Source organism: Eumetopias jubatus, unplaced genomic scaffold, assembly GCF_037043125.1.
Source record: "Eumetopias jubatus isolate StellerSeaLion01/CBP00866 unplaced genomic scaffold, mEumJub1_p1.0 scaffold_8, whole genome shotgun sequence".
Classification (NCBI taxonomy): Eukaryota; Metazoa; Chordata; class Mammalia; order Carnivora; family Otariidae; genus Eumetopias; species Eumetopias jubatus.
The window spans coordinates 135,187,744-135,208,735 of NW_028274814.1; the positions used below are offsets into that span (position 1 = coordinate 135,187,744).

Here is a 20,992-nt window from a genome sequence, read left to right on the forward strand (position 1 = left end):
AGGTGCACAACACACCTCACCTGTTACCTGACTTCTGCACTACTCTCCTTCCCGGTTTTCTGCTGCTCTTCTTACACCACCGCATCCCCAGTCTGTTCTCAACATAGCAAACCGATTGTGTCATTCTTTGACCTACAAGGCCCTGCACCATCTGACCCACCGCCTCTTCGGCCTCCACGCCTGCCACCGCCCCCTCGGCTCTCGTGCTCCAGCCGCTCTGGTCTCCGTTCAGCCCTTCCAGTGTTGTTTCCACTTGCTGCTCCCTCTGCCTGGAGCACTTCCATCCTTCGGCAGGTAGGCCTCAGATTAAACATCACCTTGTCACATGACTTGCCCAGCCTCCTCACACATATCCCCCATTCACACACTCTGCTGCCGCCTGGTTTTATTTCCTCCCCAGCACTATGCCACCTGAGATTACCGAACTTCTCTCCCCTTTTGTCTCCCAACCTCCCCCGAATAGAATCCCTGCCAGCCAGGGGCCTTGTCGGGCCTGCTCAGCACTGCACCCCTAGCGCAGAGCCAGTGCTGCTTTATATAAAATAGGCCCCCAAGGGAACCTTCGTGGGGGTAAATGAACTCACCCTATTGACTTGCCGTGAGTCAAAAAGGCTAAAGGTAAAACCATTTGCCATTTCCCCCACCAGTAGGCGGTACACATCTGCAGCATCTTGGAAACCATCCTCAGCAGAGAGGAACGGCCGCCTCTGCGCGGAGCCGGTTCACCAGAGTCCCCACAGTCAGTGGCTGTGGGATGCATTCTGCCCTCAGCCCGACATTCATTATTTCATCTGTGCCAGGCACTGAGCAGAGCACTTGGCATTTACTCTCTTGAAAAGCACCCTGTGAGGTAGGTACCATTTACCCCATTTTACAGATAAGGAGACTAACAGACTGGCCCCCAAGTGGCAAAGTTAGGACTGAAGGCCAGGCTGTGTGATCTCAGAGCAGGCGCTCTTAAGGAGTTCTGCCTCTGAACATGCCAGCTTTGGGGGAAAAAAACAATGTCAGCCAAAGCCACCTACCCTCTGTGTCCTCTGGAGGGACAGAACTGTCTCCTCTAGCTAGCACGCTGAAGACACACAGTGCCTCAACAGCGAGGTCTCACGGGTCTGGTGGTGAGAACACATGACCTAGACTGAAGGGCTCAGCCACGTGCCCCCTGGATCACTTCCTTTCTCTGCACCTGTCTCCCCATCTGTAACATGAGACCCATATCTACATCTCAAGTCCGTTGTGTGTGAAAGCACCCAGCAGAGGCTCAGCCTGGGGAAGCTGCTCACGCAAAGTAGGCCAACTGAACCTACAGACACCTGCAGCCACACTGCTGTGTCTGGTAGTACCAGGGGATGCTCAGAGAGCTAGCCACCCATCCCCAAACTTGTTCAATGAGGTCACGGTAACAAGGTGGGGAGAGATCCGTGGGGCCATAGACCCAGGCGATAGCCAAACTGAAACCAGAAGTGAACACTTTTTGGTGAGGTCAGATGTCCTCTGATGGCCAGCATCCTCTGGAGGAAGATCTCAGAAGTTGGGGCCAGGAGATGAGGCTTTGAGTCTTACTCTACCACCAGTTGCAAGGTGACATCGGCCAAGTAATATTCTCTCTGGGCCTTGTCCCCATTTTTGTAAACCAATGGTGAAAGTCATACATTATTCCCTGCTATCATCACTTCTTATCCATAAGGCTCACAACCAAGCAAAGGCAGAATATCCAGACTCAGCGAAGTTAAGCTCAGACGGAGACAGAAGCCTGGCTATGCTGGATGCATACCCAGCCCTTCAAGCACTACACAAATGCAGCAGGCAGAAATGAGTTTATTGCGTTAGAAAAAACACCAAAGAACACCAGCAAACACCTCCGTACTAGACAGTTACCAGTTTGACTTCAAGGGCACAAAGGAATCTCAAAGGTACAGCTTGATTTCGGAGAGGGGGTGATGGTCTCATCCCCCCTCCTTCCCTGTCCCTTTAAGCCAGTGGACCTCCACGGAGGTGGCCACAGTACGGTACGATTACACACATGGCTCATTTCCCTCTCTGCTCACCTCGCACACCTGTGTGGAGCTAGCTGGTCACAATGAGCACGCTCCTGGGGTTCTGCTATTGGCCGAGAAATGTGAGGATGGGGTTGGGGGTCGTAGCCTGAGCCCAAGCTTCCCAAATGAGTGACGGTGGGACTTGGTTGGGGAAAAAGAGTGTGCCTTCCTGGAGAGCTCCGAGGAGACGGCTGGTTGATCCCTCCATCTCCCCCCACAATCCCTAGGGCACAGGCATTGGCACAGATGGCTGCTGGCATGAAGGGGGGCTTTCGATGAACCCAGTGACTCAGTCTCTCAGGGTAGCTACTTTGGCTAACTTCTCCTGGGTCTGGAGAGACTGCTATTAGGAGTGAAGCCAGCTGAGCCTGGATATGGAGGAGAAGGGGGTGAGGAGCCTGTGATGCCCAGTGCCTTCTGGATAGAGCTGAGAGTTCTGGGAGGAGAGGTCTGGAGCAGGAGCCTGGAAGAGAGGGCTAGGAGAGGCAAGCGGAAAAGGGGAGAAACTGGGTGGGAGGCGGGGCAAAGGCCTCCGCCAACGAGCCGTCCTCCTGGGAGAAATCCAGCCTGAAATCTATTCTCCATGAGCCCAATTCCGCCAGTAGGTCCACCACATTAAATAACAGTCTCTGCTGGGTTCTGCTCTCCAAAATGTCCTTTGACATCACAGCTGGTCACCGTGGAGGTGCCCCTGGTCAGGTCACGGGCCAACACTAAGGCAGAAAACCGTCTTTTCCTCTAGCTGAGACCGCGCTGGTGCCAACTGCTATGACTCATGGCAGAGACAGGAGGAGATGAGGCCAGAGATGAGCAGCAGCTTTTTGAAAAGCAAAGGCACCTGCTACGGGCCAGACCCCGGAAAGAGAACATAATTCAAGTCTGAGAAGTGGCAGGAGCTGTGGCAGGAGGGGCCTACAGATGCCAGGGCTGGGACTCAGGGGCCTGGCAGTTCGAAGTCCCTTCACCACACTCACTCCCCAAAAACTAACTTAAGGGAGCCATGTGAAGAAAAAGAATCTGAGAGCCTCTCCAGAGAAGAAAGGTCTGGATTGTTCCTCCCTATAAGCTCTAGCAGCAGCTCATTAGGAAAATGCCCAGGCAGGCTCTCAACAATGCATCCTTAAAGTCAGAATGACAACGGAAATAACATGTGCCTTCAAAACACATTGAGGATAATGTAAAAAAATCTCTATTGGAAACAACTCCAAATTTTCTTGCCACCTTGATTCTGCATTATTATTATTTCTACATCAGGGATATTTTCCCAGAGCAGGGAACCCCTTCCCCTTGGTCCCTAGCCGAATATTGCATATTGGTTTGGGGGGTGGGGGGTACAGCGACTGATAATATAACCTACATTATTACTTGCAGACAGAAGGCCCAGGGGTCTCTGCCGCTCCAGCCCAAACCTTCATCACTATGACAGGTCAGGAGGAAGGTCAGGCTGCTGAGGAAGAGCAGCCCACAGGCAGCAAGGCAGGTTCTCCAAAATTGACGTCAGAGGATTGGCAATCAGGAGGCGGAAGGAAGAATGGCTTTATCCTGTACTCTCTGGCCTGACACTTGCTGTCACTCTCCCTCGATCCTGAGGCTTCTGGTTGCTCCAGGCCTGGCCCCATGGCCTTGCTGGGGTAGGGAGGGAAGGTGAGAGGTTGCGGCTACAGCGTTCACTTAGGTTGGGTTAGTCTTGCTGAAACGGGTCCCAGGTGCACCAAGTCCTTTGGTTCATTTAAAAACCAGGGAGTAACTGCTTCCGGAACGTCGCAACTGCTGTTCCACGGATGTCGTAAAACTCATCTGGGTCCCGCAGGTGGTGACAACCTGGGTAGAGCACGGGCGTTCTCTGGAAAGAGGTGCTAGGTCGGGGCTCCCCCAAACTGTGCCTCTTGCCTTCTGCTTAAACAAACCCCCTCCCTTTCTCCAGTGTGGAGGACGCTCAGGAAGCAGCGTCAAAAGTGAACTCACAGACAAGACAGCCTTAATAAATTAGTATAATACTATTAGAAGGGATGGCATTTTGTTCTGTGTCTTAGCAGCATTGTCCTACATGCAGCCTGATGATCTCCTTCCCTGGGAAATTTAAAAAGCCGTCCCTGGTTGTTAGATCTGATGTAAAATTATAAAATAGAAATCTGGTAGGGTTTGTTTTGTTTAAAAAGGAAAAGCCCCTGTGAGGCAGGGCGGTCCCATGCAGTCCTGTTAGCTCTGGCCGTTGGGTCGGCCCACGGGGCTCCCTCCAGGAGGCTGGATCTGGACGGGGTCCAGGAAGGGCCGCAGGGCCTGTCCGAAGGGCCTGTGGAGAAAAGAGACCCAGGGGCTGGGGTGGGCTGGGTGCAGAGTGTCACAGCTGCACCCACAGGGGCGGTGGTGCCACCAACACAGCCTCATTCAGTTTTCTCACATACCCCGCACATGACCTTCCTCGAGGGGCTCTCGAGATAACCTGCTCTGCCCTTTCACCCCTGGGGCCCTCTCCTCAGTAGGGGCTGCCATCTGCTAGATCCTGGTTAGCTGTGGTTTGAACAGGTTAGCGACACACAGGGAACCAGAGCTTTCTGACCTTTCTGTACCTGAAGCTTTAACTCTCATGGTACAAGAAGATAAAATAAAGTTTGAACGAGGAAGCTGAGGCAAAAGAATAAGGGTATGGAAACGAGATCTTCTAGAGTACAGGGAATATTCAGGGAAAATGACAAATGCAGGTTACCAGAGGGCGTTAATGCCACTTTCTAAAGGGCTCCCTGTTCACGCTCAGAGTAGCTTGGCTGGAAAAAAACACTGCAAAAACTGGAGTCTTAGAGATTTTCCAAAATTCCTAGAACCTTAAATCAGGGGGCCCACAACACATCTCAGTTACTGGCCTTCTTTTTCTTTGGGGGATATTTCCATTTTTGAAAATCCCATCCAGGTTTAAAGGGAATGAAGCATTCTTGAGCATAAACAGATGAAACCCTAATCCAGACAAGTCCTAGAACTCCACCCATCAAATAACAATAGCAAGAATGTTCCAGCTACTTCTACTTGCTTAGGGCCCCATAACCTAGATCCTTTAGCAAGGCTGTGGGGGTTCGACACACCCACTGAGGAATAGGCAGGGAGGGCCAGGGCCAGGAGATGGGGCTCTCCTCACCAGCTGGACACAGCTGTCCCATTTCCTCTGCAAGTTTTCCCTGAGGGTTTCCTACCCAGGTGTGAAAAACAGCTCATCTTCCCGAGCCTGCTAAACCTGTCAGGATCTCTGGTGGACAGGGTGCCAGTTCAGGAGAAACTGAGTCAGAGTCAGCAGATGGACATGGTCCTGGAGTGGGTAGAGGCTGCCTGAACATAATCAACAGCGAAGGAGGGGAAAGGTATAATGGGTTTGGGTGTGTGTGTCCTTTTAGGGGACACTGCCTGGATGATGGCCCACAAAGCTGGGACTACACCAGGGTGGGCGGGGCTACAGTGTGTACCTAAAGAAAACGTTTACAGAGGGCTGACTTTGCACTACAAGATATGAGGGCCAGTAGGATGTTGTCTTTGAGAGCATCAAAGAGCTCATGGTGCAGGGGAAGCAAGACCAACAAATGACATTTACAGAATAAGCCACACTATTAATTCTCTGATCTGTCCTCTGCTTGTCCATCTAAAAGTGTATTTTATGCAAGCACTGCTGGGAGCGGCCTGCTTCATGAGCAATGTGAAAGACAGATGCCAGGAATCTGTACAAATGCTGGAGCCAGATTCAAGTGGGTTTCTAAGTTCTGTGGTTGCACTCAGGCCAGGGTAGAACAGGTCCAACTCCAAGGAGGGTGAAGGTCACAGAGGTGGGCACCAGTGACTGGAGGGAATGGTGGCTCTCCCCGTTGGCAGGTGCCATCACGACAGGGCCCACCGAGGACGGGAGGGTTCCGCTGAGAGCAGGGACGGCGGACGTGGGCCAGACGAGCCGTACTGACTGTGAATGGGGGCTTCAGGGGCAGGGCCAGAGATCGAGGCCACTTACGTGGACAGAATTTCAGAGGGAAGGTCAGTGATGTAAGAAGGGATCTTCCTTCCGGTCAGGAACTGTGCCACTTCGTTGGTAAAGGTGTTACAGTTGTTTTCAAAGACGTTGTAGGCCTCTCTCCTGTGCATTGTGGGAAAGGTTTGGCAAACAGATCAGAGGAGCAGCAAGCACATATGTGGAATAACTCAAACCGAGTAAAGGCATGGTGAGCACAGCTGGGTACGAGGACTAGGGTTCTCCTTCTCTCTTACGCTCCAAAGGACTGCTGGATTTGCCACCTTGGACCATAAAACACCGATTTTTAAGGGAAGGATGAGATAAAAATATATGGCTCCTCTACAGTTTCAGGAGAATCTTTATATTCACAAAAGCAGAGCTCAAGGGTTAGATTGAACACTTACTGCAAATGACTAAAGCTTCTTGAAGAGAAAACCTGCTCAAGGTCGCATGTCATCCCAACCCCTCCACAAGCCCCATTTTTGATTTTTCAGGACAAGATACTTGCCCAGTATGGGTTGAGAGCAGCAGCTGCTGATTTCAGTCAGGAGGAATAAATAGCCCTTCCTTCCCTCAGAGTTTCAGCAGAAGGTACGCTGGGACAGAGTGTCTGCCTTGGAGCAACGCTGAGCTCTATCTGTGGCATAACTTCCTTCTCTTCAAATTTATTCAGCAAATACTTGGCCAGACCTTGTGCTGAGTGCTCTAGGGGATGTGAGCTGGTGGCTGCCTCCGGGGCCGACTGTCTAGCGGGGGAACAGACATGACTAACCACCACCCATGTCTCCACTCACCGGAACAGAGACTCCCCCAGGGAGGACAGGTACTCCTGAAAGAGTTCTTCTGTGACTTCTGTGCTCCCCACATCAACCACAGAGTCTGGGGGCCCAAGCAATGTCCCTCCCTAAAAAAGCCAACCCAGAGAAAGTCATTAAGTCACCATCTCCACTGAATTTTTTTCACGTGGCTTCCCATGGAAGACCACCAAAGCTCTGTTCCAACAACGTTTACCTTTCAGAGCACCCAGGGCAGATGAAGAGTGTTATTTCCTATTTGGATCGAGGCTGCAATGGCTTAGAGCTTCTTGTCAACTCTCCATTGCCACATTCTGGCAACATGGCTAAGAAGCTGGGCTGCTGGTTTCTGGCGGGGCCCTGGGAAGCCAAGTCTCTGGTTGGTCAGACCCCTGATGATGTCTACTCATCTGGTTGATTAAAAAAAAAAAAGAAACCCAGAACCTGAAGTCTCCCTTTGTCCCCAACGTGCCTGATCCCAAGGCACAATAGGATAACCAGAAATGGCTAGCACCTGACAGGCCATCTTTCTATGCCTAATTTAAGTGTATGCAGCCAGTTTTTTCTTGTGACACACTTGATATCCCTTATAAGACTGGGAAAGTGTGAAGGACTCTGAGAAATCTGGCGGGCTGGCAAATACTTCCACAACTCAGTCCTATTTGGATCTATGAGGCTAATCTAACAACGATGATAGGGTTCCCCAGGCAAGGGAGTTAATGGCCCATGGAAGGCCTGCAGAAAACCCTCTGCCGTGGGTTAACAGACTGCCATAGCAGACCAAAGGAGAGACTGAGGCCAAGGGAGAACGAGCCAAGGGTGAAGCAACAGATCACTGGGGAAGACAGAGCTGGAAATGGATTGGGGGCGTAAGGGAGAGCACTCCTGAGCAGAGCTTCCAGAAAAGACCATTCATTCATGCAATAGCTATTGAGCACCTACTGTGTGCCTGACATTGTTTGAGGCACTGGGGAAAGCATGGTGAGCAGGATAATTATGGTAGTCCAGGAATAATGGTCTCAGAATTGCAAGAGACTGAAAGGTCACTAGTTGAGCCCCTATTATTCACTCATGTAACAAACATGCATTGAGAACTTACTAGGTGCCGGGCCTTATGCTAGGCACTGGGGGTACGATGTGGGAAAAACAGATGAGATTCTTGCCCTCGTGGAGCTTATAGTCTAGCGGGAAAGGCAGACAAGAAAATTCCATAAACCAATGCATAATTATGAGCTGCGGTAAGGGTCTTGCTGGAAAAGTACAGAATGCCATCAGTACGTACGACAGGGGACCTTTCCAGTCTGAGGGGTTTGGGAAGACTCGCCTGAGAAACTGACACTGAGCTCAAATCTGAAGGATGGAGAGGCAGAACCAGGTGAAGGATCAGGGAGGTGGACTGAAGTGAGAGGGAAGGTTCCAATGTCCTCAGAATGTTCTAGGAATGAGAAGGGGGTGGGGGTGGAGAAAGGCACTACCTGAAAAGAGGTCATTCAGAGGGGGAGACTGAGACCAGATCAGATAGGGCCTGGAGGTCGGGCTGAGCTTGCTGGGTTTTATTCCAAGGGCAGTGGGGAGAGTTCTGACTGAAGCGGGGGAATGCCATGATCAGATTTTCATTTTGAAAAGATCACTTCACCTCCTGTGTGGAGTCCTGACTGAGGAGGAGCAGATGTATTGCTGCAGTCCAGGCTAGTTGTGAGGGTGGCATGGATGAAGGTGAGAGCTCTGGAAATATGGGAAGAGATGAAGAGAGAGAGACTGACTTAAGATACATTTACAAGGTAGAATTGACTGGCCTTCGTGAAGGATTTGTTAGAGAAGGTGGGGAACAGTGAGCAGAAGAAATCAAGAATGACTTTTCATTTATGAGTATCAAAATGAATGGTTGCTTGGTCTTTGCTTGAACACCTCCTATGAAATCTCTTAGATGGCTCAGAGAGAAATTTCTTGGAAAGGTGCATGGACTTTAGAGACAGAGAGTCCTGACTTTTAGCCCCGGTGCCACTTACTGGCCCTATAACTTGGGGCAACTCACTTTACCTCTCAGAGCCCTAATCCTTCGGCTGAACACTGGCTGAGTTCACGCTATGAGGTAGGCACTGAGCTGGTGACGGGAACAGGGAGGGAGACACAGTCTCAGCTCACAAGGAGCTTACACACAGCTCCCCGCAGAGACTCAGGAACAGCTCATCTACCATATCATGCTCGGTGTGACCCAGAGGGACCCACACATGCTGAGGGAGTACAGAGGCGGCCAGGGAAGGGTGCTCTTGAGCTGAGTCTTAAAGGAGTTATGAGGAACCATGCCACAGGCTGACATCCACTGGGCTAGAAGCCAGGCATACAGAGTGGTAGCAAATCTCCTGGTCTACGGGAACCCCGGGAACTTGAGACTGGGGAAGGGTGTGGGGGAAGCCACTCACTGGGGGACAGCTGGAGATACCGCCACTGCCGAAGTAGAACTCATCCTTGTGCACAACTATGGAGGTGTGCCTGCAATGCAGAGAAGAAAGAAAATAAGCCAGAAAACTTAAAACTGGTCTGAGAAAAAGCAAATACCACACTGTGAGGAGAGTCATTTCTGCCCAAGGATAGACTTACAAGGTCAACAGCCTTATGAAACTAACCAAAGGCACAAATATCATAGATCAGAGTTTCTCAACTTTGGCACTATTAACATTTGGGGCTGGAGAACTCTTTGCCGGGGGGCCATCCTGTGTATTCTAGGAGGTTTAGCAGCATCCTGGCTTCTACCCACTAGATGCCAGGAGCACCCTCCCCCCCGACCCCCAATTGTGACAATCAAATCTGTCTCCAGACACTATGGAATGTCCTTGGGGGCAGAACTGTCCTCCTTGAGAACCACTGCTACAGATTATGTTAGCAGAGGGGAGGCCCTCGATTCACCGATACTGACAAACCATTAGTGAAATAAAGGTCTGCAGACCAAGGTGTGTTCCCAGGCTTTTAAAACTAACAGGAGCAGTTAACCTGGACCATGCTGAGGGCAAGACTAGATCTGGACCTATTTCAGGGGAAGGTGCTCATATTACTTGGTTTGAATCAAACAAAGCAAACGATCATTCTGGTCATCCCCAATGTCAGCAGGCTCTAGGAGTCTAGATGGAATACTGACCTATGGTTTCCTCATTAATGGAACTGAGAGCTCAGCTACCATCTTGTCTGACAGGGATGGATCCAGTACAGAGAGACCAAGATTGACAGACATGTGGGGCCCTTGAGACTTCTGTAGTTAGAAAGCTTGGTCAGGGGTGGGCATGACATCATTCTGCCTTTCTTTAGGGCCGGGTGTCTCAACCTCAGCACCACTGCCATTTTTTGGCTGGATAATTCTTTGTTGTGAAGGACTGTCCTGTGCATGGTAGGATGTATATAGTAGCATCTCTGGCCTCCCCCTACCCATCAAAAATGTCTCTAGACACTGCCAAATGTCCCTGGGGTGGGTGGTTGGGGCACAGAATTATCCCTGGTTGAGAACCACCACTGCTTTAGGAACTGGAAATTTTATGATACGGAGTACTGGCTTTCAAGCTGGAAGCCACAGACCGGGACCTGAAATGCACAGGTACTGCTTTGTTTCATAAACTAGCCAATCAATGTAGAGTCCCACCCAACTTACCAGATGCCTTCCAGTTGTTTCCCTGTAGAGAAAAGAAGAGATTTAGCCACTTGGGATCAGACTAAATGGCCTCCCAGCCTGAGTAAATTCAGAACATCACTCAAACCCAGAGTAACCCAGGGTTGCCTGCGTGGCACAGTCGGTTAGGTGTCTGACTCTTGGTTTCAGCTCAGGTCATGATCTCAGGGTCGTGGGACTGAGCTCCGTGCTGAGCGCAGGGTCTGCTTAAGACTCTCTCCCTTGAGGGGAGAAAAAAAGAAAAAAGACTCTCTTTCCCTCTCCCTCTGCCCCCCGCCCCCCCGCCCCGCTCTCTCTCTTTCTGAAATAATCTTAAAAAAAAAAAAAGAAAAGAAAAGAAAAGAAAAACCCAGAGTAACCCATTATAAACCTCTTGGGGGACTCTCTAGGAATGCAGTTCTCCTCCAATAAGGTCCTTAGGTCCCAATACAGGTATGTTGTGTTAAGTAGGTTAAAAAGTGATTAGCATCCTTCATCAGAATGCAAGATAAAAAACACTGGTATACGGACACCTGGGTGGCTCAGTCAGTTAAGCGTCTGCCTTCGGTTCAGGTCATGATCTTAGGGTCCTGGGATCGAGTCCCACATGGGGCTCCTTGCTAAGCAAGGAGCCTGCTTCTCCCTCTGCCTGCCTCTGTCTCTTTCTCTCTGATAAATAAAATCTTAAAAAAAAAAAACACTGGTATAGATGAACCCCAATTTTGTGTCTGCTTTTCTTTTCCCTTCAGGGTCAATTCAACTTTGCCTTTTCTTTGTCTCATATATAGAGACAACAGAACAATGGTATAAAAAAAGCTATTATCCACTTCTTCATTGAACATATGTGAGGTGAAATCCTTCTTCAGGAAATGACTGGGCAAAACTTGACAAATGCCATCCATCTGAATAGTCAATGCAAATATATTCTGTATCTCCATATGGCAGAAATGATGTTAGGTATGGAAATGAAAATATGAACAGATCACTGTCCTGCCTTTAAGGAGCCCAAAGTCAAATGGAAAGAGAAACACACACACAACTAAGTAAAATACAATGTTGATAGGCTCTAATTATAGAGTGGAATAATTACAGAGTGGTAAAAATGAGATGCTATATATAATAACGATAAGGAACTACCTTTATAAGCTGCAATTCAACTGGGGAATGAGTAGGGGCAGGGATGGACTCTCTGCCGGGGTGAATATTATGTGCAAATGCACAGTTGTGATAAAGCGAGGTTAGAGGAGAGAGGACAGTGACGGTGATAGGAGGGAAAGTGGCCAGCAGGGGCGCCGGCAAAGTGGGGTAAGCCCAGACAGAAGGCTGCCCTACACTGTGCTGCATTCATGGTTGTTAGGCAGTAGAGTGCCTTGATCAGGTCCATGTTTTTAAAAAGACACCTATGGGGGCGCCTGGGTGGCTCAGTCAGTTAAGCGTCTGCCTTCAGCTCGGGTCATGATCTCAGGGTTCTGGGATCAAGCCCCATGTTGGGCTCCCTGCTCAGTGGGAGCCTGCTTCTTCCTCTCCCTGCCGCTCCCCCTGCTTGGACTCTCTATTAAAAAAATAAAAAAATAAATAAAAATAAAAGACACCTATGTCTTTTAAGAGAACTGTAGGGGCACCTGGGTGGCTCATTGGTTAAGCGTCCAACTCTTGATTTCGGCTCAGGTCATGATCTCAGGGTTGTGAGATCGAGCCCTGCATTGGCTCCGTGCTCAGCGGAGAGTCTCCTTAAGATTCTCTCTCTCCCTCTACCCTTCCTCCCCTCTTGAAAAAATAAAATAAAATAAGGCATCACAGTGTGTGGTACCCAGAGGTTTGATAAATAGAGACTACATTAGGTATAATGGCCTTGGGGAAAAGGGTAAAGACCCCCAGAAGATAAATTTTACCTCAGGATTGGTGGTAAGATCTAAGAAGAGATTTCAGTATGTAAGGAATTAATATGAAATACTATGTCTATTTTACATATAAACATTTCATTCCCTGTTAGTGTTGCCAGGCTAAATGAAATAACAAGGAAAAGAAAATGTAGCAGAGTTCTGTCTCTCCTCTAGTTAGGAAACCAGTGTGCTTTTCACTAAAAGACCTGCTACTTTGGCCCACAAGGCCCAAATGGACAGAGCGATTCTGGACTGGGGTTTCTGAGGTAGTCCCCTAAAGACTGTGGGGGCAGGCTCTGCCCTTATCCAAACTGAGCTGAAATCTCACAGTGGTGGATGAGAAACAGACCGGATGCTGACGGGCAGTGGTGACCCATTTAGGACAAGCATCTTCAAATGTGGACTAAGCAGACTTACATCCTTTCTTAATGTGAACTGCTTCACAGTTATCCTTATTCTCACAACATCCTTATGTGGTAGAGTAGGGTAAATATTTATTAACATCATTTTACAAACAGGTAAATAAAGATGGATGGTTTGTCAGGTATAAAAGCAAGAAGGAAAAACACGATATGACAATGTACCCGTTGGAGCAGCTCAGGTAGAAATACTGCTCTGCAGCCTGTTCTTGGGAGGAAAAAACAAGGGCCATGGTCTCCTCCATTGGGTGACAGGCATTGGAAAGTGGAACTAAATTGATTTTTTAATTTTTTTGGCCACACTGGGGTGGGAGTAGGTGAGTAGGAGGTGGTGATTTGAGATTGAATTAGGTCACAAGACCATTTTGGAACATGAATTAGGCTCAGTGGATATTAGCACACTACAGAAGCAGATTATTTTCCCACTAGGATTTCCTCAGCAGGTCAAAGAGTGGGTGGGTCAGATGCCTGCCTGTCTCTAAGCTTGTTGGCACAACCAGTGCACTGATTTCGAGGCCTACGAAGTATGTACATGAAAACAAATGGAAGACATGGATATCAGTCCTGTTTTCATCAAGAGTAACAAAGAATGCAGAGTGAGGTCTGCATTAGTCAGCATTCCACTGATTGTAAAGTTAAGTTAGTATATAAAAGCCAAGGAGAAAATACTCCATCCACCTCCTTATCAGTTAACATGGATGGAGCACATAGACATACATGCTGGTTGTAGGACATGCTCAAGATCAGCACCTGGAATACTGCTGGTGTTCTACAAAGGTCTATTTGGTGATGGGGCAGCACGGGCTCTGTGCAAGTAGCATTAGGTCACTGGTATAAATCAAGTGCAGCTCCAGCTCACCTCCCAAATTTCTCTAATGATAGTGTTTTTATTTATTTTATTTTAATTCCAGTATTTTAATTCCAGTTTTTTAATTCCAGTTAACATACAGTGTTATTGAGAGTATATTTATTTATTTTTAGGATTTTATTTTTAAGTAATCTCTGCACTGAATGTGGGGCTTGAGCTCACAACCCTGAGATCAAGAGTCATATGCTCCGCCTACCGAGCCAGCCAAACACCCCTTGACAGTGGTTTTAATTGGCATTGTTTTTTTTAATTAAAAATTTTTTTAGGTTTATTTTTAGTAATCTCTACACCCAATGTGGGGCTCAAACTCACAACCCCGAGATCGAACCACATGCTCCTCTGAGCCAGCCAGGCACCCCTAACTGGCTGTGTTTTAATCTGCTGGTTGGCTCAGCATCTGCCAGATTACCAGCAATGTGAAGGGGTTAATGTTAACTTACAAAATCAGCTTGCTCTTCCCTGGGGCCACTGGATAAATATTGAATCTAGGTGGGAAAAAGGTAAAAGGAAACATTTGCATAACATAAGTGGGCCTGTGTGCCAATATTGTAAAGAAAAAAAAAAAAGCCTATTGGCAGGAGGGCTTTCCCTTCCTTTAGGCAGAGAAAGGTTATCACAAAATCAAATGCAGTACATTTAACATCAGTTAAAAACTGAGAGGGTATTTTGATCTTCAAAAAAAGTAGGTTTAAAACTACTTGATATTCTAATGCTAGGGTTTGTTGGAGCCAGTACAGGATTCTTTCCTTGTATAAAATAACTGACATATGAGTTCTTTTCCTCAGTACTGTGAGGGTTCCCTTTTCTTTCTTTCTTTCTTTCAGAGATTTTATTTATTTTTCAGCAGAGAGAGAGACAGCGAGAGAGGGAACACAAGCAGGGGGAGTGGGAGAGGGAGAAGCAGGCTTCCCACTGAACAGGGAGCCTGATGTGGGGATCGATCCCAGAACCCTGGGATCATGACCTGAGCTGAAGGCAGACGCTTAACAACTGAGCCACCCAGGCGCCCAAGGGTTCCCTTTTCATCACTGCTTGTTTTCATTAGTCAGGCCTTATAGCAATGCTTCGAGGTAGGTCTGCAACATTCCACCATTCAGCCAGGCTATATTTACTGAACACCAATCACTGTGCTAGACTCTGAATAAATCTTGTTCCCAGTGGAGAATAAGTTCTTGTCCCCAGTGGAGAATAAGTTCTTGTCCCCAGTGGAGCTTCCAGTCCAGTTCTGGGGATGTGTGCACACTGATGAGAAAAATAAGCAATTACAGGGGTGCCTGGGTGGATCAGTTGGTTCAGCGTCTGACTTTTGTTTAAAGATTTTACGTATTTATTTGACAGAGAGAGAGAGCGAGCGAGAGCGCACAACCACAAACAGGGGGAGTGGCAGGCAGAGGGAGAGGGACAAGCAGGCTCCCTGCTCAGCAGGGAGCCCAATGTGGGGCTTGATCCCAGGACCTTGGCATCATGACCTGAGCTGAAGGCAGATGCTTAACCAACTGAGTCACCCAGGTGGCCCAGTGTCTGACTCGATTTCGGCTCACTTCATGATCTCAGGGTCATGAGACTGAACTCCACGTTGGGCTTTGCGTGGAGTGTGGAGCCTGCCTAAGATTCTCTTTCTCCTTCTCTCCCTCTGCCACCCTGCCCTGCTTGTGGGTGCTCGCTCTCTAATAAAGAAAACAAGCAATTATAAAATAGAATGATGAATGCTATGTACAAGATGTTATGAGCATATACTAGGGACACATGACCAAGATTTGTGGGGTGGGGGTCAGGGAAGGCTTCCTGGAGGAAGAGACATGTTAGTTGAGACCTTGAGGATGAGCAGAAGTTAGCCAGGCCAAGCGAAAGTATTCTGGGCAGATGGCATAGCCTTTGAAGAGCCAAGAGGTGAAAAAGCTGAACAGGTTCAGTCCTATTAGTGTATCTAGCCCTTTTCCACCAGGGTTCTGCCAGAGCATTAAGCCTTCATGCCCTAAGGTATCTATTGGCAGAACTGAGAAAATAGTCATACAGATCATTTCCCCTAGAGCTTAACTCTTGTGGAATCCAGTGGAGAAAGGCTCCTGCTGATTGTGTTGAGCATGTGTAGACAGATGAGGGTGGAGAGAAAAGCAGAAGGATCACAAAGGGCCTTGTAAGCTGCATTAGTTTTCATTTTGCCATAATGAAATCTCATGATTACTAAATTAATTCATTAGATGGATAAAAAGTAGTTCACACAAGCAGCAATAAAAATCTAAATAGATGGCATTAAAAATCTAATAGATGGGCATTAAAACTTTAAAACCCCTTCAGATTCAAATAAATTCTATGTAATCTTCAAGCTTGAGTTCAAGTCTCAATTGTTCCTATAATCGATACTTATTGTGGGGCCCCTGGCTGGCTCAGTCAGTACAGCATGCGACTCTTAATCTCAGGGTCGTGAGTTCAAGCGCCACATTGGGTGTAGAACTTACTTTAAAAAAAATTAATGAGCACCAGCTCTGAATGGCCACTGGGGACATACAGAGAAATGAGACAGTGTCTCTGCCCTCCAGCAGCTCAAGGTTCTCACTGAAGTCTTTCTGACACATGCAGCCCACCATGGCCTTTCCCTTCTTTCAAGATCTAAAATAATTGCTTCACCACTTGCTCATTCTGGCATCCAGTTACAATCTCTTTTATGCTGTTCTCTTAATACTGCATGTGCCCGTATGTTATTTTTAGTGAAATAAACCCCTGGAGGACAGAGTTCATGGTTGTTTTTTTAAGATTTTTTATTTATTCATTTGAGAGAGAGAGAGGTAGAGAGTGCACATGCACAAGTGAGAGCATGAGGAGGGGGGAAGGTCAGAGGGAGAGGGAGAAGCAGACTCCCCGTTGAGCAGGGAGACCTACGACAGGGCTCCATCCCAGGACCCCAGGATTATGACCTGAGCTAAAGGCAGATACTTAACCGACTGAGCCACTGAGGCACCCCTCAGAGTTCATGTTTTTTATTTCATTACTATTTGTATTACAGAATTAAGCAAGGAACTGAGTATAAAGTAAAATCTCAAATATTCATTAGGTTGCATTCTGCCAAGAAATAAATATCAATGTTCTATATCCTTGTCTTTAAACCCAAGAACAATTTTGAGATAGGCTTGTGAAAAAAATAAAAAATAAATGTAAACCTGGGATATGTGCATGCACACAAAACTTTAGATTAGAAAACAATCAACAAGGGGCGCCTGGGTGGCTCAGTCGTTAGGCGTCTGCCTTCGGCTCAGGTTATGATCTCAGGGTCCTGGGATCGAGCCCCGCATCCAGCTCCCTGCTCCGTGGAAAGCCTGCTTCTCCCTCCCCCACGCCCCCTGCTTGTGTTCCTTCTCTCGCTGTCTTTCTGTCAAATAAATAAGATTTTGTTTATTTATTTGACAGAGAGAGAGAGAGAGAGAGCACAAGTAGGCAGAGCAGTAGGGAGAGGGAGGGGGAGAAGCAGGCTCCCTGCTGAGCAGAAGGCCCAATGCGGGGCTTGATCCCAGGACCTGGGATCATGACCTGAGCAGAAGGCAGACACTCAACCGACTGAGCCACCCAGGTACCCCAAGATGGGGTCTTACAATGAGGAACCATCATAACAAGAATAAGAAGGTACAACTGATGAGGTCACACTAATTTAATTTGGGAAAATGAAGGCTATGAGGAATGATCATAAATCTATGATTATGAATGGCACATACACATTGAACCCAGATCCTTTTCTCATCCAAATTTGAAACACTTGACCAAAGATGCCTTTACAAACTTGAAAAATTATAAAGGGACACATTACACAGTAGAGGTGATATATGATATAACAAAATGATTGACAACATGAGCTCTGAAAGTCAGACTGCCTGTGTTTATAACCTATCCCTACCACTTACCAGCTGTGTGAGCTGGGGCAAGTTTCTTAACGCCTTATGTCTCAGGTTCCTCAAATGAAAAATGAAAGTAATGACAGGACCTACCTCACAAAATTGTGGTGAGGATTATAACACACACAAAGTACTCAGAAAAAAAGAGTCTGACACTCTCAATAAATGCTAAGTTCTTAATAAATTCTCAATAAATGCTAGCTATTAATATGCTTCTGGAAGTCATAGCAAAAATCAGGAAAAAGGTGGACTTTTTAAAGGTTCAAATAATATTTAGGAATGGGAAATCAATATATGGCTGCTCACAGAACTGGGACATACCCACCGTTAAGGTTGGTGATGTCTGGATAGGATGAACCAGTAAGGCAATGCCCATTTCCCCTAAGTTTCCAACTCTAGAAAAGTGTGATTATTAGCTTTGATAACCCTTTCATTACTTTTGCAAAAGACAAAAGGCAATATGGGGAAAAAGGGATAGAGAAGAGAGAATTAGATTTGCAGGCAAGGTTATGTTCTCAGAAATACCACTGTGGTCAGATGTGCCAAATTGGTGAAGTTCCCATTTTTGCCTGTGATCCTTCTAGGATTTCACATTTATTTAAAAAAGAAGGGGGAGGGGGCAGGTCCGGCCCTCCACCTTCAGTTATGGCACTTTTCCCTTCACCCATGATGCTCCACAAAGACCTTCTTTCAGTTCCAGGACAAGGCCAGGCTCTATCCTACCTCAGGGCCTTGGCAGATTGATCCTCCTTATGCCTAGAACACTACAACTCCCTTACCACCCTCCTTGTGACTACTTCTTCCTCCTTGACTTCCCAACTTAAGTCATTCCTTCTGATACCCTTACTTAAAGTTAGGTTTCTCAGGGCACCTGGGTGGCTCAGTTGTTAAGCATCTGCCTTCGGCTCAGGTCATGATCCCAGGGTCCTGGGATCGAGCCCCGCATCAGGCTCGCTGCTCTGCGGGAAGCCTGCTTCTCCCTCTCCCACTCCCCCTGCTCGTGTTCCCTCTCTCGCTGTCTCGCTCTCTGTCAAATAAATAAATAAAATCTTAAAAAAAAAGAAAAGAAAAATGTGGCCATGATTTAAAAAAATAAAGTTAGGTTTCTCTTGTCACTTTCGATCTCAGCATCCTGTTTGCTTCTTGCACAGCCTAACACTTACCACAGTTAGTATTTGAAATAATTATTTTCTTTGCTTATATTTAATATTTTCCCCAGTTAGCAGCTCCATGATGGCAATGAACATCTTTGCTCAATATATTGTCCTCAGTTAAGCTTAACACATAGACTAACACATAGGAAGCACTCAAAAAACAATCGTTGAATGAATCATGAAGCAGTGATCCTTCAAGGCACTTATAGCTATGATCAAACTAACCAAATAATGGCTCCATTCCAAGAAGTTTAGTTAGAACTTGACTGATGTAATCTGTTAGTGATTAGCACGTTCCCCTGTGACTTTGTAAGTTTTGCTTTCAGCTTTGCCCTACTCATTTTAAACAACTGGTGATCTAGGCCCAAACTTCTAGCCAACAATGGACTGACTACATAACAATTACCTGAAGAGCTTATTAAAAATACAGGTTTTTGGATCAAAACTCCAGAAGATTCTTATTTCGGACCTGTGTAATGAGGCTCTAGAATCCATATATTTAAAACTTTGTTTATTTTGAATAGATAATATATGTGTGTAGTACACAATTCAAAAGGTACAGAAAGTTTATAGTAAAGTCTCCCTTCTATTTCTGTCCTCTGGCATCAAGTTCCCCTTTCCATAAGTTACCACTGTTTCAATTCCTTATGTATTCTTCCAGATAATTATTTGCCTACACCAGCATGTATAAATCCTTTGCTTTAAACACACCTGAATATTTAAAGAACTGTTCCAACTTTGTTTTCTCTATTTCCATTGAAAAAAACTTGTTGAAAGTGAAGTTATCTGTATTTTTAACAAGCATCCCAGGTGATTCTGATGTGAGGCCAAATATGAGTAACCATTCACTGGCCCAGGGTTAAAGTGCAACTCATTATGATACATCAGAAACTCAAGGACATTGAAAAGATGCCTTCCAAAGTAGCCTTGCTTACTTGACTTCAGCCTCTTGTCTTACCAAGATAAACTAAAACACTCTCTAATGCGTCCATAAAAGCCAGGAAAAACTAGCCATTCAAATTCAAATGGATGTTGCCAAAGCTGTTCAGTTTTTCAATTCCTGGAATCCTTTCCTGCCCAATATCAACTGAAATCACAAACTGGACAATTTCTATGTTAGATGAGACATTTTGGTATTTGGGTTATAATGAGGTTTGATGTACAGCGAACTAGGGCTGATTTTCTCTCCTGGTAGGTTAAGTAGTTTAATGGAGCACAACGGAAATACTTCCTTTACTAATCCTTACTGACACAACTGTATCCAATCCTCTCCCAGAATTGCTTTCTAACCATCTGGGCAAAAGCAATTAACTTAGAAACTGTTGACAAGACCGCATTGTCAGGGCAGAACTTGAATTCTCGAGTTCGGGCCCCAGTAGACCTGACTTTACCTCTACCTGGGAGCAATGGCTGGGCCCCCGTGCGGCTCTAGCTTCCTATTCCTATCTACCCCAGAGACGGCAGTTTCCTTTTGGCACGGACGGAAGGCTCTCTAAGGGCCACCTGGGGATCTCTGCAGTGTCCCTTTCACCACGAGGGGCATCGCGCGGCAGGCATCCTCACCTCCCCTACACTGCGCCGAGGAAGGAGTGTAAAGGGCTCCCCAAGTGAGGCAGGGGAGCCGCCGGGCAGCAGCGCCCGCTCACCCTACGGCTCGGAGGGGGCAGGGGGAGGGCGTGACTTCTCCATCCCTTCCTCCTGGATTCAAACGTGAAGTCGGGAAAGTGGGGCTCCAGGCGCCCGAACCTCAGACCTTTCCCTTCTACACTCGCGCTTTCCTCCATCCTCTGGGCCCCGCGTCTCCCCCTGAGCGGTGGTCCAGGCCTCTCTACCGCTGCCGGCCGGCCCGGCACCCTCTCACCCGCCCCCAGCCCCCTCACCCAGCATGATGGGGCTGAGCCGCCGGGCCAGGCCCTTGGACAGGTCGTACACGTAGAGCTTCACCGGATAGAGATTCGGCGGCTCCATCGGGACCCGTGGCGGCGGCGGCCACGAAGTCCCTCAGGCACCCGGCAGCGGCTTGGACCTTCCCGTACCCGACGGGGGTGGGGAACGGAGGGAGCGGGGGACCGAGCCCAGGCCCGGCCTGAGGGGCGGGGGAAAGGCGGCCCTGCGCTGCACGCGCCCCGGCACCCGCCACCGGCAACGACTACTGTGAGGTGACAGAGCCGGGACTGGCAGGGTCCGCGCGGAAGAGGGGGCGGGGGCGGGGACGCACTCTTGCGCATGTGCCTACCGTCCCGACGGGCGGCGAGGGGCGGGGTTTCGCGGTAGGGGGCGGGGCTCTCGCGGACGGGGTTGGCTTAGTTCGGGACAGTTGCGGAAAGGG

General features: G+C 47.9%; 1 protein-coding gene across 1 annotated transcript; it reads right to left on the minus strand.

The window, feature by feature from the left end:
* Positions 1 to 1,798: 1,798 nt before the first annotated feature.
* DESI1 (desumoylating isopeptidase 1) lies at positions 1,799 to 20,851 on the minus strand. Its single transcript, XM_028115388.2, has 6 exons — positions 20,544 to 20,851; positions 10,459 to 10,480; positions 9,242 to 9,311; positions 6,819 to 6,928; positions 6,025 to 6,147; positions 1,799 to 4,332 (listed from the first exon to the last, which is right to left on the minus strand). The coding sequence occupies exons 1-6, from the start codon at positions 20,629 to 20,631 to the stop codon at positions 4,239 to 4,241; spliced, it is 507 nt and encodes a 168-aa protein (XP_027971189.1). The 5' UTR covers positions 20,632 to 20,851; the 3' UTR covers positions 1,799 to 4,238.
* Between the last annotated feature and the right edge of the window lie 141 nt (positions 20,852 to 20,992).

What these genes read in the sequence shown, in the direction of transcription:
- DESI1 (XM_028115388.2), bottom strand. Translation starts at nt 20,631, where the DNA reads ATGGAGCCGCCGAATCTCTATCCGGTGAAGCTCTACGTGTACGACCTG. An exon ending in GCTCAGCCCCATCATGCTGG is followed by an intron (nt 10,481 to 20,543) that starts GTGAGGGGGCTG and finishes TTTTCTCTACAG; the next exon opens with GGAAACAACTGGAAGGCATC. An exon ending in GTATCTCCAGCTGTCCCCCA is followed by an intron (nt 6,929 to 9,241) that starts GTGAGTGGCTTC and finishes TGGCTTTTTTAG; the next exon opens with GGAGGGACATTGCTTGGGCC.